General features: G+C 35.6%; 1 protein-coding gene across 1 annotated transcript; it reads right to left on the reverse strand.

Annotated features, from left to right (window-relative positions):
- Window positions 1–559: 559 nt before the first annotated feature.
- Window positions 560–3,169, reverse strand: P2ry10 (P2Y receptor family member 10). The gene has a single exon (XM_005328820.3). The coding sequence runs from the start codon at window positions 3,121–3,123 to the stop codon at window positions 2,137–2,139; it is 987 nt and encodes a 328-aa protein (XP_005328877.1). The 5' UTR covers window positions 3,124–3,169; the 3' UTR covers window positions 560–2,136.
- Between the last annotated feature and the right edge of the window lie 15,606 nt (window positions 3,170–18,775).

Raw genomic sequence — 18,775 nt, forward strand, 5'->3', positions numbered from 1 at the left:
ATGTCCCTGTGACAATCATAGGGATAGCTATCAAAATAATTGGCAATTGTAATAGTTTCAGGCAGTCTCTGTGATTTCTTGGTATGCTATCTTATCAGCTCAAGCATTGTCACCTTTCCTGCTGGCATTTTGCAAGATTTCCTAGCCTTTAAAATACAAGAACCAACTATTGTTTGCTTGGATATGGTTTTGTGTTTTTTCCTCTAATCCCATTATGAATTCATATATCAGAAAAAGCCCAAAGATTTTCCTTCCAACAGTGGCCAAACTGAAAGGCACATCATTTAACTTGCCCACTAATCCACAAATCTTGTGCATGAAGCACTATGCCTCATCAACCACTTGAGAGGAGGGAATATGAAGCCTGTGATGCTTAAATTCTGAGGTTTCTTTTCTCCACAAACATAGCAAGTTGTATAGTTCCAAGTGGGTTTCTTTCAATTTCATCTCTTCAGAGTGGGACCATGATTCTTATAATGCTGCCATTAAGTCCAAGGACACATGGAAACTCTTTAGACAGTGCCTTCAGATGCAGGTTAATAAAGTACATACAAATATATACACATGAAAAAACAGTTTTATTAATTTATAATTACAGAATTCTCTCTCCCCAGAAAACTTATTCTTTAAAAAACTTCCTCCTTTTAGTTGTCCCTTCTTCTGCTAAAGCAAATCTGTTCAAATGGATATTTTGAGGACTATGACTTGCATTTTCCTCCCTCCACCCAATGTCTATGCTATTTATATTTCAGATGTAAAAGATAAGAATGTCAGATTGAGTTTCATAAATGCCAACTTGAGAAGCTAAGGGATTGCTTGTATTCAAATCCTCCATAATGATGCTAAAACAGTATCTATAAACTTTGGAGAAATTAAGATTGCCAGAGAGAGGATACATATTTTCTTATATTCATTATTATTATCATTCACAATATGATAATATTTTGTTTTCTATGCAATTCTGTGAGTCTTGATTACAGAAAAGCTTCTTAAAAGTCAAACACATATTTGCTCAGAGTAATATATAGTTGTTAAAAAAGCAGTTAGGCATATTTTTAAAAACTAAATTTTACAGAAAAAAGTCCAATGCTCAGTTTCAAAACTTCCTTTCACTTATTTATGAAGATTATATGACCTGTATTAAGCCTTAAAATATATATTTTGGAAACTAATGAACTATTTGGGTCTTCTGGACCCTTGTCATGATTCAATAGATTGTCACAATGACAACATAGCTATCACCAGAGACCTTGCAACCTGAACTATAACAGGTTAACCCCATAACCCATAGATTTTTCTGGGTAATCCCAGGAAAATCATATTGAAATGACCTTGATCTCATATGTCTTAGCTTAATCATTGCACTTAAGTTTAGTATTACCCTAATAAGTATAATAACAGAGAGAGAATAACTTGAGAATACATGATCTATACTCAACAAAGTTTGGCTCACTACTTTTAATCAAAGGCAAGTTGCTTAACCTCTCTGAGATGCCATTTATTCATTTGTATTAGAAACTTTCACATTATACCATTTTTGTTAGAGGGGTCAGATGAGATACTATATATCAAAGTGTCTAAGAAATAGGCAGTCCAGAACAAAATAGACATCCAATAAATTTTCAGTGAATGAATGATTTTCTACACCTTTCCTTCAGTAAAAATTTTGTGGTCCTGAAGCATATGCACTGCTTTAACTCCTCACACCTCTTTATGATGTAACACTTAGACTCTCATTCAGAAATAAAATTCTTCTTGCAAAAGAGATTGATTTTTAAATTTGAGAAAAAATTTCTTGTATTTGTTGTATCTTATTAGCAATATCTACAGAAAAATTTTAAGCTAAAGTATACAGTTTCTCTTTTGTTACAAACATTTGTAAAAACGTGATCTAGGTCTCTTAACTGATAAAGTACCTTGAAGTTTTAAGTTCAGGAAGGCAAATACTGTTTCCCTTCTTCTACATTTTCAACACTCCCTCTTCTATCACATCCCTGTGACCTCAACTATCATACAAGAAAACACTTTTTTTTTCTTGTTTCCATTTAGTTAAACAAATTATCTGGATGGTAATTCTGACCTTTAGAAAAAAATCCCAAGAACATAACTAAACAGTTATAATTACTTATTTTATTTTTAGCTAATCATTGATGAACCACTCTCCTTGCTCATGAGACGGGAACGGGTCACAGAGCTGCTATGGCGAGACAGTTGGTCACGAAACTCTGAAGCCATGAAATAATAGAGAATTGGGTCCAAAAGGCAGCAGAGACTTGCAAGGCACAGGCAAAAAGGATGGAAATACAGTGTGCTTTTGGCAATGGGACAACTGCTAATGATAGTTTCCTTTACCATAGTATAAAAAATAAAGTTAATGTGATAGGGAGTGAAGCAGATGAAGAAGACTGCAGCACACATGAAAACCATCCTCAATGCTTTTTGCCTCTCGGTGATCCCTTGGAAAGCCATGGGTGGCTGTCTCAATGATATAGTAGTTTTCCAGGTACAATAGGCAATGATGATGACTGGAATCACAAATCCAGCAAGTTCAGCAATTATAATCATGGCAACCAAAGCCACAGCATTCATTTGCCTGTAACCAAGATCAGCAAAGCAGGATTCTGTGTTGTTGCCTAAGTCTGTGCTTCTTAGGATAGGAAATGACAAACAGGCAGTCCCCACGATGACCCAGATGGCAGCACTGATGCCCACATCATACCTACGCTTCCAGTTTCTGGCCCTGAATGGCTTGAGGAGAAAGAAGCACCTCTGCAGGCTGATGCACGTCAGGAAGAAAATGCTGGCGTACATGTTGAGATACTTCAGGTAGAAGCACAACAGACAAAGGGCCCTCTGGAAAGGCCAGTTGCGGTTGATGTAATAGTAAATCCGGAGGGGTAAGGACAGCACATGAGCCAGGTCAGCCACAGAGAGGTTGATCATAAAAATGATGGCTTTATTTTTCTTGCCGATGAAGCGGCACAGGACCCACAAGGCTGCACTGTTGGCCAGAAGACCAGGGATGAATATCAGGATATAGGTGGTTGCATAGAGGGAGTACTGAAATGGTATTTGAAGATCAGTGCAGTTAGTCTCAACATAGTTGGTACGGTTGCTACCCATCTTGAATATTTCAGTATATTCATCAAGGTACGCGGTGGATTTATGATTCCTGCCCAAAGCAAAGAAAAAAAGAACAGTGATTAATTGTTTAATCAACACCCAGATCTTTCTTATATTTAGAAAGGTACAGAATATTAGAATTACAAAGTAGAGGCTCAAGGAAGATGTACTACTGATCCAAGATCATACAGTCAATCACTTAAGGAATAATGGAACTTTCCTACAACTGCTCAATCAGGTTCTCTAAGTTACGTCTTGCAAGCAAGGGTGTATTTAAATATTCAATCTATTATTCACCTTACAACAAAGAGTATAGCATGCAAGTATATTTCTTTTGCTGCCAAATTTGTTTTGCCCAAGTCTCTGGTTAGAGTGAATACTGCTCAGTCACTCCAAGTCAAGATGGTAGAAGTTTAGCCTCATTTTTTGGATACTCTTGCCTCTCCTTTAACATTTTGTTCATTGGGTCCTAGATTTCTACCTTGGCACTCAGCACTTAATAAATGACCCTGATTCCTCGAGCAGTATCATGGCTGATTTTCAAAATCGAGGACTATGGTTTTGTTATTTTATCATAATAATATGGCAGAGGCTCTCTTAGAGTTTGTCTGTCTCTTTTGGCTTAGGTCCTATTTAAAATTCACATGATTACTGGGCACAGTGGTGCATGCCTGTAATCCCAGCAGCTCCAGAGGCTGATATAGGAGGATTGCAAGTTCAAAGCCAGCCTCAGCAATGTTAAGCAACTCAGTGAGACCCTGTCTCTAAATAAGATACAAAATAGGGTGGGGATGTGGCTTGGTGGTCGAGTGCCTCTGAGTTTAATCCCTATATATACATAATATATTTCAATATTTGAATTTAGAAACTGAATTTTAAGGCATTTCCATTCAAATCATCATAGAAAAAAAATCCCTCCAAGGGGAACCCTGTACTGGTGAGGTATCATCAGGATTTCATGATATCCAGCAATCACTGTTAAGATTGCTCAGGGTACCAGCAAAATAGGCCACAAAAATCATTCTTTGAAAACAATTTAACATTGTTTTCATTAATCATTGTAAGGAGAAAACTTTTTGAATTCTTCAATCGTACTTTATACTTTAGTATTTTTTTCTTGGTAGTGGGGATTCAACCCAAGGATGATTTACCACTAAGCTACATCCCACACCTTTTTAATTTGTATTTTGAGACAACTTCACTAAATCACTGAAAGTCTTGCTAAATTACTGAGGCTGGTCTCAAGCTTAAACTCTTCCTGCCTCAACTTCTTGACTCTCTGAGGTAGTATGATTTTTATTATGTCTTATGTTAGGACATGGAGAAAGATTAGGGTAATCTTCTCAAAGTCCAGTCTGTATTTTGCAGATGACTGGCAGGAGAGCAAAAGACTAATTATTTTACTTGAATTATCATGTAAAATTTCAGAATGGGAAGGACCTTTGGAAATCATCATATTCAACTTCCAGATAATACAGGTAAAAGAAGCAATACCGAGAAAAGATGGTTTTATGTCCACACAACCACTAAATGAAAAATCTATGACTTCAAGTGGGAGAACAAGTTACCTACTCTCCATATACTTCCCTCTTTCCATCTTTGTTTTCCTCCCAAAGACAATTTTCTATTGTTTTGTCTGGATGTGGATATAGATTCTAAATAATTCCAGATATTGATAGAAAATATACCTTATCAAATATGAATTAAATTTTTATTTTCAAAGTTTTGATACTAGATTTATTTTTATTTGTTCTTTTAGTTATACATGACAATAGAGTTTATTTTGACATTTATACACACATGGAGTATATCTTATTCTAATTAGCATCCCAGTCTTGTGGATATACATGATGGTGAGATCCATGTGGTGTATTTATAAATGTACATAGGGAAGTTATGTCAGATTCATTCCACTGTCCCAAAGACAAATTTTATAAGCATACTTTTTGTCATTTTGCAGCAGTGACTACTAGATTCAGATAACTGCTACTATTCAGTTCTAGAATTAGAAGAAATAAATTAGTGAGTTTGTTCTTCAGGTGTGGTGTTTTGATGTTATTGTTTCAAATTTGTTTTTATCAAATCAGAGGGGTGATATGGTTTTAGCTTCTCCACATTAGTGGTAGAATGACTTCTTATGTATTAACAAATCCAGTACATAGAGACGTGATAGGAGAACAAAAGTCTAAGACATGAATTCACAGAAAAGTGTCAGTGTTATGAGCTGCTGTTATTCTAAAAAGTACTTTCACTTCCTCTCCCCTTTTACTCCCTCCCCTCTCCTTTTTCACTCACACTATTTGGCCTATCATCTGTGATATGTCTGAAAGAGTCATGCAATCTTCTTGTGTACATATGTATGATTTAGAGTGGGAGGGTGGATAAGTTCTCACATGGGGAAAGTCAGATAATCATCATGTTGTGGCCATCAAGAATGCATGCAGGTAAATTTGTCAGGAGAAAGCTATAGGTAAATCTGCCCAAAGGGTCCTCCAGGGATCCCAATTAGAGTCAATCTACCCTACCACCAGAGGAATGGTGGTATATAGGTGGTATATAAAGAATACTGCTCAGCAATATAAACAAACTATTTACACATGCAACAAGACAGGTTAACCTCAATATAGCTCTGGTTAGTGAAAAAAGCCAAAGCCCCATCTTAAAAAAGTACATAACAGGATTTCATTTATAAAATACTGAAAAAAGTTTGCTGTGGTTTGTGCATGTGGAAGAGTTAGGAAAGACTGGTAGTTTTATAGACAAAAAGAATGTTTTTGTTGTATTAGATGCATTCAGTAACTTGATTATGATTTTTATAGCTGTATATATAAGCTTTAATAGCACACATTTTATACTTGACATATTTGTAGTGTATTGCATGTTAATCGTACCTCAATAAAGCCATCAACAACAACAACAAAGAATTCACCAAGTTATCCAAAAAGGAAGATTTCACATAAATTATCTAATTTAATTCTTTCAACTATGCTGAAAGGTAGAACTATTATTACTCTCAGAATGCACATGAGGAAACTGAGGCTCAGAAAGATTTAGTAAATTTCACAAAGTAAGAAAAATAGAAAATGGTAAATATAGGATCTAATATCATGCAGGTTTTCTCCAAATCTTTTGCTATTTTCACTACTCTACTTTCTTTTTTCTGAGTTGGAGGGACTACATAGTAGAATGCAGCTAGCTTACCTACCTCTCATTGTGACATGTGAAAGCGTATTATGGTGGAGCATTTCTAATCCCATAGTAAGATAGTATGATCTTATAACACCAGTTTGGCTATCTGGATAGAACTAAATATTTGTCCCCATACATGTAAACCATCCCTTGCCACTACCCACTTTGAGTTCAGTATTAACATTGATGCTACTATTTATTACATAATCCCTGCAGAGGCTGTAAGAAAGCAAAAGAAGATACAAGTGCATTACAATTTCAAAATCTGGAAACAGCTCACACCCACTCAAATCACACTTCCATTTTTGTACTTAACAAACATGGTTGTTTGTTTTGGCTCCACTAGTGTAGAAAGTTTCACTTACAAAAGAAAGACGTTCTGTTTACACCTCTGTGTTAAGTAACAGAGCCCATTTAGGCCAAAACAGCAAGCTAGAGGTCAAGTTCACACCTTCATTTTTATTGTGGTTTATACGCCTCTGAAATTCACAGTTGGTTGTGAGCTTAGAGATTCTCATGGCTTGCTTTTCAAAAGTTCTTCTCCAGACTGAAGAGAAAGTAGGAAGAGTTTCCCCCTGAATCTTCTCAGTGACAAGTAAGTATAAAATCCCCATGCTGGGGAATGGCAAGGGAATTTATTAGGGGTTAGGCAAAAACACAGAGTCTGTTAGAGAAGGAACATTTAGCTTTCTGTGAAAAAGTTGTGTCACTGAGATTTAAGAAAGGAGAACAACCTAAGAAGTCACTAACAGGAATATTCAAAGTATGTTTCTTCGGTTTCCCTGCTTTTGTCTCTCTGTCTCTGTCTCTCTCTCTCCTTCTCTGTCTATATCTGGGTGGTTGATGTTGCTTCTGTTGCTAATCTCTCTCCCTTTTAATTTAAACATATCTAGGGTCCCTGTCTCTTACAGAGATGTGAGATTAGTGATCCATTCCTTTATCTGTTCTTTCCTTTTCAGTCAATGCCCTGACTCCCCTCTCAGACACTAAAGCTAGAAATTGGAGAGTCACTTCAACCTCTGTTACTCTAGTACCCCTAATATTCAATCAGAAACTAAATGATTTTACCTCCCAAAATTTCCACAATCTAGCTGTATCTCTTACCACTGTCCTGATACAGGCCACTGTCATTGCCCCACTGAACAATTGCAACAGCTGCTGTACTGGACTGCCTACCTTGGAGTCCATTTCCCATAATATGTCTAACACTAATATTATCATTTAATGAGAATGCATTATATGAATAAATGCATATAATGCATTTATTTATAGGCTAAATGCATTATATGCATTATCTCATTCATTCTAATAGGAGTCCTATGATTATATCGATGTCACAAATGAGGAAGTTGAGGTGTAGAGGGTTTACATAAGTTGCAATGAAGTCACAAATATTGCATGGGGTAGAAAGAGTCTGTGTATTATCATTGTACTCCATGGTTGACACTGTACTCTCCTTGCCTCTCTTTTATATTTTACCACACTTGTTGAAATTCTTTTAACATGTATTTCTCTTTAATTAGGAGATTTGCCATCTTTTGATCCATTCTAACTCTTTCCACATATAGCCCAGGTGATCCTTCCTTGTAACACCTACCATTACTTTGCTTAAAATCCTTTTCTGGTTCTTTTAATGCTATTAGCATTTACTCCAAACTTCTCATTGTGACCCAAAGGCTTTATAACTTATGGATTCTATATCTTTAAATATCACTTAATTCCATTATCTTCCTCATTTTCTGTATTTCAACCACACTGAGATGCTTTCAGTTCCTTTAACAAGCCAAGATTTTATCTGACAAAGGTCTCTGCATACATTGTTCCTTCTCTCTGAAAATTTCTCCCTCCAGATCTTTATATGTCTGGTTCTTTCTAATCTCAGTTTGTAGGCCAAAGAGACCATTTATAACCAACCCTATGAAAATAATCCCACATATAATCACATATGCTCATACTCTCTATTTTGTCCCTTTGTAACATCAATATTTGCAATTTAACTGTTTACTTCTTTATTTGGCTATTTGAAGTACTGTGCTCTTAACTTCACTAGCACCATAAAAAAAAACTGTTTTGTTCATCATCATACAACCAGGACCCAACCTGCTACCTACTAAGCACTCAAAGATTACTTGTATAATAGCACTAAACTGAATATACAATAGTTCAAAGCTCCTACTTAGAAGCATTAAGCAAAAATGAAAGTCATGTTACAACTGATACATTTTGCTGCTTGCTATTTCCCTAAAGTGTTGTCTTCCAATTTTGTCTATTAGCATCAATATTCTCCATACTTACCCTTTCTTACTCAGAAAATCTATGCCTATAGAGTCCTGAAATAAGAGCAAAAGAATAAATTTTAAAATTACAGGTGATCAGATATACTGGTTACCTGTTTTTATAAGTAGAAACCAGCACAACTCAAGATCTTAGAGTATCATCAATGCTGTTATTTGGACATCAGAAAGAGAGTAGTACTTGTGATCTGCTTTCAAGGGCTACTCAAACTTTTGTTTTGGCTAGTTGCCATTCTGTTATGGGCATACCTACCTCATCTCATCAGCAAATCATTTCTTATCTGTGTATGGGATCTGGAATGGAAGTGAAGAGCTACATCTACAGTTTCCAAAGTACTCTACATTTGGAAAGTCAATATAAAAGAGAAATAACTCACAAAATATTTTATTCCATGGATTTTTGAGTACTTGGCTATGTCAAAGCCCATCTCTCAATCAGCATATATTCAATAGGTTCCATCCTAGGAACTCTGTGCTAGATTCTATAGAAAATACAGGATCGTCTGCCATGGTCTCTCTCCCTAAGAATTAAAGTTAATGTTACAGGTCGTTAATAACTTTTATGTTAGCACAGCATAATCCCTGTAAGTTAAGTAGGAGAGATAATGGTGATAACCCTACCTAGTTTTAGCTGATAAAGAGATGTATCTAGAAAGAGTCAGTACTTTGTTCAAGGTCACAGGGTTAAACTATGGTAGAGTTAGAAACAGAAGAAAGATTTTTAGGCCTCTTACTCAATGCATTTCTCACCATATCAGATTGTTTCTATCAAATTCTTTGAGATACAGCATCTTAAGTGAGATAGGATGGCAATTGTACCAAGCCATCTTCATTCTTTTATTGGTACCTGTAAGAACAGAATTGGAGAGCAAAGCAGAAATTATAGTTGGGAAAGAAAGAAAGTTAATCTTAATTTTCCTGATTTATCCGCTGCCCTATTTAAATTCTAACATTCCTTCAAAGCTGGCATCAAGCCCCAACTCTATAAGAAAGGCTCCCATAAATATGCCAATCTATGCTGATTGTATCAACATCCCTTATCTGGGACTTGACAATTTGTTATTTCATCAGCAAACAGGTATTCTGCTATATGTTTATCTTATATGCTAATTGCTAAGGTTTCTGGGGGTGGGGTGGTAAATTACATAGAAGAATAATACATGGCCATTACCCTTCAGAAGTTTACAGTCACATGGATGGACACAAGAGTAGTTAACCATAATACTTTCAAAAACACGTCATGAAAGAGGAAACAAAGATGTTTCTGTGGAAAGAGAAATAAAGCCTGCATAGAAGAGGAAGTTTTAAAGTACAACTTGAAGGATAATTGAGTTTTCAATGATCAAGTATGGGAATAGGCAGGACATAGATAAAAGAATGAGCAAGGGATTCCAGGATAAATTAATATCATCCAAAGACTCCAAAGTATAAAATGATTAACATAACAAAATGGAACAATAGGCATTCTATTTCAGCTTGCCAATAGTATGAAACGTGGAGCATATAGAACAGGACATGAGAGTGGGGAAAGGGAGTGGAAGAGAGAAGATTGTACAAAGGTAGATGAGACAAGAGCATGGAAAGTTTTGAATGCATTTAATGGGAAATTCTAAGAAATGTGATACAACTATACTTGAATTTTTGAATGACTTCACTGGCAATAGTGTAGAAGATGGATTAGAAGGATGGGACACAAGGAGTCCATATCATTTGGGAGAATTTTAGTTGATCAACAGTCTAAGTTTGCCTGGGATTGAGGGTTCCCTGGGATATAGAATTTTCAGTGCTAAAGCATGACAGTTCAAGGCAACAGCATAGTTGGTCATCCTGCTGCTGGATGATAAAGAATATTGTCTGGGGTGGGGGTTGTGGCTCAGAGGTAGAGCTCTTGCCTACCATGTGTGAGGCACTGGGTTCGATCCTCAGCACTACATAAAAATAAAATAAAGATATTGTGTTTGCCTATAACTAAAAAATAAATATTTTTAAAAAAGAATATCGTCTAAATTCAAAAAATTAGAATTTAAAGTAAAATTCAGATATGGAATTGGCCAGTTTCCAATATTGTTTGAGGAGCCAATAATAATTTCATTTATAAAACTTTTGAAAGGTTATAGAAATATATCACAATTTCAAACTTCTTCAAATCAGTTTTAAATGTAGCAACTAACAGCATTCACTTTTGCTGAAAACCTGAAAAAAATCACCTCTTCTTTAGTCCAGTACTTTCTAAATTTGTATTCTCCAACAAGTTTCATTGATTCCTGACTTTTAAAATGTTTTTCTCTAACAGACTCACTCAGAATCACCAAATTCCACTGGAAATTTGCACTATTCACTTCCAGAGATTAACATCTAAATCTCTCTATTTCTTTTAGTCTCACCTAGCTTCCTTCATCATCTTACTTACTTCCCTGTCCAGATTAAATAGTTTGTCAAATTAACTATTCTCACCCAATAATTCATACATTCCTGTTCTGCTTTCTTCTGCTTCACCAACCTTGCAAAGTCTTAATCTAAGAGGAAGTCCACAATCCATTTTCTATTGTACTATCTAAATGGATGAATGATTCTGTTTTAAAAAAAACAGGGTCTATTTTGAATGACACAACTATAAATTAATGATCTCCAGCCTAAGATTTTTGTTCCAGCTTTATTCTCATGCACCTAATTAGTATCTTCTTCTATTAGCATGGCAGCTATCCAGCACCTTAACAACTCTACTAAAGCTTCCTCCTCTCTCAAGCTCTCCCATCCCCCACCTTTCTCAGCAGATGGCTTTATCCCTTACCTCACAGAGAATATTGAGGTTATTGAGTGAGAAGTAACTCAGTTTCATCTATTGTCCCCTCCCAACACAAATCTTATCTAAAGCTGCACTCTTTGTATATCCCAAGCTGTTCTCTCTGTCTAAAGATGAATTAGAACACTTCTCTCATATCTCTCTTGATCTTATTCATTAGTTATTCCCTTTCACTCCCCGACTTCCATGCCCTCCTCAGCTAATTCTTTGTCATGAAGTTTCTCTAACTCACCAAATAATGATTCTTTATTCTATGCACCTTATCCTTCTTTTCCATCTTCCTTTTCTATTTAAAAATATTCCTCACAATAGTTGTTCACACCAATTATTTTCTTTTCCTCACATTATGTCCGTTGTTCAATGCATTTCCAAGTGCTATACATATCCCCACAACCTTAATCCAGTCCAGAGTTCTGTGATTCTGAGATACCCAGACAGAAATGAGAGCAGAATTCCCAGTGGCTCCAATACCAGTCTTACAGAAGTAAGGCTTCTTGGTGCCTCCACTTTATAGTGCTCTCTACAGGATACAAGACTCCTACCCCCCAAAATCAGGATAATGAAGAAGTGATGCTTTTTTTCTCTTGAAAGAGGGGTCTGCAGCTGGGTATGATGGTGCACATCAGTAATCCCAGTGGCTTGGGAGGCTGAAGCAGGAGGATCACAAGTTCAAATCCAGCCTCATCATCTTAGTGAGATCCTAAGCAACTCAGTGAGACTCTGTCTCTAAATAAAATACAAAAAAGCTGGGGAAGTGGCTCAGTGATTAAGCACCCCTGCATTCAATTTCTGGTACAAAAAAAATAAAAAGGTCGGGGGAGGGGGGAGAAAGAGTTATGCTGTGCTGTGTTGGCAGATGTTAAATACCTAAGCGGAATAACCAGCACAGGGGTGTAATCTAATAAGCAAAGCAGGAAACCAGTAACCATCTCCGAGTTACTGTTAAAGTATGGCTTTAATGATATACCTGATAATGAAAATTGGTATAAAGTTATGATTAACACTCAGTCAAGCTCCTTTTTTTTTTGGCCTCGATCCCATATCAGAGATCAGTATTTTACTCCTATCTCAAGATCCCATCCCATCCCTTGTAGTAGGCAGCCCTACTCTAATTTTCCTTTTCTTCAAATTTCCACTAAATTTATAGTTTGCACTAGGAGAATGCAATCTTTCTGAGATTCTGACCCTTAGACATTTATATAATTCACTTTACTTAGTAGAGGACTAAGCATACAGTAGTGGCTCAGTTCACATGCATTAAATTATAAAGGTAAGAATATGGAGAATGGACACATATTTGCAGAGCCTTAGGAAATTTTATTAGCTATGTTTCTCCCATGAGTTACTCTCCTAAGAAACTTCTATAACCTTTCTCCATCTACTACTGAGGAAAATGTGGTAAATGCAAGTATAATAAGGTTTGATTCTAACAAATCTTGATACCTAAAAGCTTCAAATTCTACAATCCCAAGCTTTCCATTTCCAATAGGAATCCAATATACTTAAGTGGGAATTTAACCATTGAGCACTTTATTTTGTAGAAATACCTAATTTTATCTCAGAACACAAAGGTGCATCAACTCTTTAAATATTATTCACTGGACCTGAGTACAATGTCTTCGTAGGTACCAATAACATCTCCAAAAACTCAGTTGCCTTTCTCAACCAACTAGTTCAATGCTACTTTCAAAAAGATATAGCTAAACTGAGCTTATGTTATTATGACATCAAAATTTATACTAAAATCCTAAGACATTGTGTTTCATTTGTGTACAATGAATTGAAGAGCATTCTGCTGTCATGTATAACTGATTAGAACAAATAAATTAAAAAATTAAAAGGAAATGCTAGGTACATGTATGATTGCATGAATGGTGGGGCCCTGCTTTGTGTACAACCAGAAAAGTGATAAATTGTGCCCCATTTGTGTATGATGAATCAAAGAGCATTCTGCTTTTCTGTATAACTGATTATAATAAATTTAATTTTTTAAATCCTAAGACCCTGTAAAATACTAAATCCAAAAATTTTGCACATTTATCTAGGTCCTAATTTGTATGCAAACTCTAAATTTTATAACAACTCAGTTAATTATTATGATGCCCTCTTACAGATCAGAAAATGGAGTCTTAGCAGGACTAAGTGAATTTCCCAAAGAGTTATCATTTAAGTAGTAATGAAGCTCTTTGTAATTAGAGAAAGCTCAAACTCTCCTTGTCAAAACAACTCAATGCAAGGAGAAAAAATATTTTAAAGTGACATTTTTGTGCATAAGACTGTTTCTAAAAGATGAACAATCTATTGTTCTGGGCTCTTTCTATCACTTTTATGTATATGTGCTATGTTTATATGGTAAATTACTGCCCACCAGGTGTCAGGGTAGGATTATATCAAAACCAATATCTTTATGTAGTTTTACCTTTGAACTCAAATCATAATAGATCAATGAAGTAGTGGTACAATTTCTTTATAACAAGAATGAACTGAATTAGACAACACTTGTGGGATCTGGAAAACTCAAAAGCAGTAGAATATATGTTAAAAGTACTAAATTTGGAACTAAAAGACTTAGATTCTTTTAACTATTCAAATTCACTTTGTGTTGCTTTGATAAATTCCTTCCCTTCTGTGGACTTCATTTTCCTTATTATAAAATGAGGCAATGTGATTTTTAACTCCCTTGCAGTTCTAACTTAGGCATTGCTTTCCTCAATTCCTACCAAGAGCACTGTCACTGCCATTCCTAATATAGCCAATAACACCTCAGCTGACATTTATACTTAATAATGCATTATAAGTGTGTGTCTACTGATTTATACTTAATGCATTTTAAGTACATCTGCATACAATTGACACTTACCTTCATTGAAAAGATCTATTATGAATAAACAGATCAGGGAATATCATATCTAACTTATGGATGAGGAAACTGAGGCTCAAAGAAGCGATTTTTTTTCATTTACCTGAAGCTGTTAAATTATCAAGTGGCAAAATCAGGAGGATAGAATTCAGGTTCTAGAAACATCTAAAAAAAATTCAGGTGCCTTTCCCAACCAACTTTCCTTACTCCCTACTCTACAAGCCTTCACCCTCCTCAATCCCCCTCCTCTTTTCACCTATTATCATTAAGTAAGTAGCACCACCAAGTAACCAAGTTCTCAAATTTACTTCTATTTTCATTGGTGTTAGGGCCAATCTCTGTGTTTATCATTTTTAAGGAAGAGAAACTAAATAGAGAAAGAAGTTTGTTAATGGGGAACAACCTTTACAGGCCATTTGGGAACTTAACATATATTTTTTTAAACTTATCCCACAAGAATTACCTAAGCTAGTTTGATCTTCATAACCCTGGTGTTTTTCACTCAGTCACAACCAGAGCCAAAGAGGAGCATCTAAAATTGGAAACTGTAATTTCCTGAATTAATACACATCGACTCCAAATAACCCTTCTTGACGTCAGAAGCACAGAGATTTGGATATATTCTGCAAGTCTATACATTTTTTTTCTGTCAAATAAAGGAAGTAAAAATTATATTTATCCTTAAAATGAATTAAAGCAATTAGATCATTTAAAAACTAACATCTCAAATTTTGAATTTGACCTTCCATACATGAATCTATTCAATTTTTAATGATTTAGAAGGAGGCCTAATTAGATATGTTTTCAATCGGAGCAGCATTTTAGAAGAGAAAAGAATTATGCATTTTGGGCAGACTTAGGATTATATCATGACTTATTTATTGGCTATCTAGTTTGAAATAATTCAATTCATATCTTTGGATATCAGTTTTCCCATATGCAAAAGTAAGATTTTAGTTTCTGATACATAGATCATTGTGTAGATGGAAAATATATGTGAATGTACTAATTTTCATTTCTGGTACACAGTAAGCAGTAAATAAATATAAGTTCATTTCCTCTTTACTTGTATACAGAGTTATTGTGGAAATCAGATTTCAGAACCCTTTGCTTTGTTTATTGTTTATATCCTATCATATATTCTTTGAGGAAAGAAAATTATGTAAGAAAAAATATACTTATCTGTGATCCAAAAGTTAAATTTCTTTTGATAATCTTTTTTTGAAAGAAAATAGTGGGCATTGGTAAAGATTACTGACTTGTCCTGAAAACCTGAAATACATGTTCAGAACACTTTCTCTAATTAGATTTCCCCACTATATTCCCATTATTTACCAGTCCATGATATATAACTTTTATTAGGTACTGAACACCTAGACTCCAATTATTGTACACTAGGACCATCTATTCTAACCCTTTTCCCATTATTATAGGTGAAATTATTGAGATACATACAAAAGAAGCAATTTGCTCAAGGCCACAAAATGAGTCATTGGCAGAAATGAACTATAATCCAGACTTCTTCACTTCTTATGTATCGATCTGTCTACTTCATCACTCTACCTGTGAAGCATGTGAATGAATAATAGGTGAAAACTTCCCTACAAAATATCCTCGTCTGAAGTATAAGAATCTTTTTGGCCCAAAGTTTTCTTTTTAATATAGACCCCCTGCCAGACATTTCCCTGATTGGTGGAACTCTTAGAAAGTGTGGGTTCATAACAAATATCTTTGTCCTTTTTGTTAAATATAATAGAGGGCTATAGACTGTCCTGCCTCATAGAACTCCAACTCACCTCATATACAGCTAATCAACAATCACCACCCAAACCACTCATAATTGTGTTCATTCATTTGGAGTATTATGCTCCATTACTGCTAGGATTTAACTCAACAACTTTCCCATTTGGACTCAAAAAGAAATGCATTTGACCAAAGAAGGATCTGTGTTCAATAGAAACCACTAAAAACATAACTGTCCTACATGAATGACCTGAATATCAGTATAACTGAAGTCACTAGCCACCTCAATATTCCTGTGTATAATTTACTTTAGCTGTGAATAATTTTAACATATTTTAATTGCCCAGAGGAACACCAAAATTAATAAAAATGGCAAAGCCTCCCCACTGCACTTGAAGAAGCAAAATAAAAATATTCTTGGATCCTTGGATCTGAGACTATTCTGCACAAAAAGTACAACAAAGCTTGTTATCCCTGTATAGACCGATCCTGGTGCAAACTGAATTTTCACAGTCCACTCTCAGGGACTACTCAACTGGAAATTTTCTTTTGACCTAGTCATTTTGTCTCAGAACTGGAGAAATGTTAGCACTCAATAATAATAATAACTGAAAAGATAAATGCCTCAATTTGGGGCTTTGCTATTCAGTACAGATAAAATTGGGTAAAAAAGTACCTTCCAAAGGATCAAGATGAACAGATTATACATGATATATTTTCTCTTTTTCTAATCTAAAAATCATTAGGGTCATAAATTCATTTACAGTATTCTCTGGAAGATGCAGCCTACTGTAGGGGGAAAGGAACATGAGTTAGAACACATGGATCTTATTTCTAATTCTGTCACTAACTTGCAGGGTGATTCTGTCTTCACCTCACTGGCTCTCAGTTTCCTCATCTATATTGCAAGGGATTTTCATCTCAAAGATCATTTTAGTTCCAAAATCAATAATATTACCCTCTTTCATTTCTCCTGAAGGAAATGATTATTTGTTTTAGTATCTCTGCAAGCTAAACTTACCAAATCAAAAAGTTTGTTTAAAAATCTTCCTTCATTATACAACTAGATAAACTAAACACAGCAGTAATCCAAATCCTATTTTATTGGCTAAGTATATCAAATTGTCCCAATGAGTAGAACTCAAAACAACTCTTTGCTTACCATTTTTTCCTATAAGTCTTGGTCTCAATTTACAAAGACGTTTCTCACCCTAGCCCCTTCCACCACAGCACTTAGCAAAGGCTGAGCTGCACCATAGACTATGTTCCTCGTGTAATGGTGGGGACTAATGGCATTAACCCTAACTTGGAATTCTGGTCAGACACAAAGGCAATCACCCTTGCTCCTGCTGTAAGAATTCTGACATGAGAAACCAGGGGTCATTTCAATTCAGACACTGTTCCTACATTTGCCTGTTCTGATTTTTATGCTCCCACCAGTCCTTTCACATGGAACCACTAATACCCCAGGTCCTAGACTATAACTTACCTGGAGTTCAGGCCGGACAAGCACTCTTGTTTCTTTGCAAGGAGCTAGGAGTAAAAAAGCCTAATTCTGAGTGGCACGTACATATCCTGTTGATAACTGAAAAGAAATGCTTCTTTAAAGAGGAAGTTGAGTACATTTGGGCCTCACCACAGAAACCTTATTTGCACAGACTAAAGGTAAGTCCCTTGAGCAATGACGCTGGTCTAGTTTTATTTCTCTTTTATTTCATTGGCGCACAGAAATTCAAAGTAAAGGAAGTCAAAGGCCATGCACATTCAAACAATGAATGCATACTAGCCTTTCTTAATGTTTCTCACCCTAGGCCCTTCCACCACAACCCATGTTTATTTCACTAGATTCCAGAAGGTTCAATGGCAAGATGAGACTTTCAAGCAAAATCTGTAGGTTTACTGAAGGGAAAGTTGCTATTTAATCCTGAGGGAAAAGGCTGAGAAACCTTGGGAATACAAGTCAGACAACTTTTGCTTAAGCTGTTCTCTATGAGTACCTTTCTCCCAACCCCTTCATGTTTAGACTCATAATTTAACGTGCAGTTCAGTTGTTTTTGTACCTTCTTATCCCTTTACAATACTGTGAACTGTTTGAGGACAAAGACTATGTCTGAGTTATCTCTGTATTCCTAACTAGTCCAGCACAAGGCATTTCCATGAATATTTATTGAATGAATAAATGAGAGAATGAATGAATAAATAAATGCTCAAAGAATGCATAAGTATATAAATGAACAGTATTGATTACAGAATCTCCATCCAATGTACTGAGATTCTTATTATTATGTATATTTCCTATGGGAGCTTCACAAGTATGCAAATAAATATCACACACTTGGAGCCAACAGCCTCAGCCAAATCTAAGAGCAATTCTTAGAAACAAGGCTTGCAAAGCAGCACAAACTACTATGAGTGTGCAAGGGAACCAAACTCAGAACCCAGGCTCCAAAGAGCCTTGTGAGTAATAAGTATACCAAAGGAGAAAAAATAAATTATTGTGGATTAGGTAAAAGGGTAGTGTTCTGGTTCACGGATAAGAAGGATTAAAGAAGGAAGTAGATGGTAACATTCTTGTAGGAGAGTAACCTGGATCTGCAACAAGCTCATATAAAACCAGAACCATTAGAGAGCTAGATGGAACTATGCCTGACACTCAGAGATGTCCAATAAAAATCACTAGAACATCAAGGGATGGAAAAGAAAAGCTTTCAGCATTGGAAACTACGAGGTTGGGCTGATTGATGATAAGACCATAACTTATGA

Source organism: Ictidomys tridecemlineatus, chromosome X (genome assembly GCF_052094955.1).
Source record: "Ictidomys tridecemlineatus isolate mIctTri1 chromosome X, mIctTri1.hap1, whole genome shotgun sequence".
NCBI lineage: Eukaryota > Metazoa > Chordata > Mammalia > Rodentia > Sciuridae > Ictidomys > Ictidomys tridecemlineatus.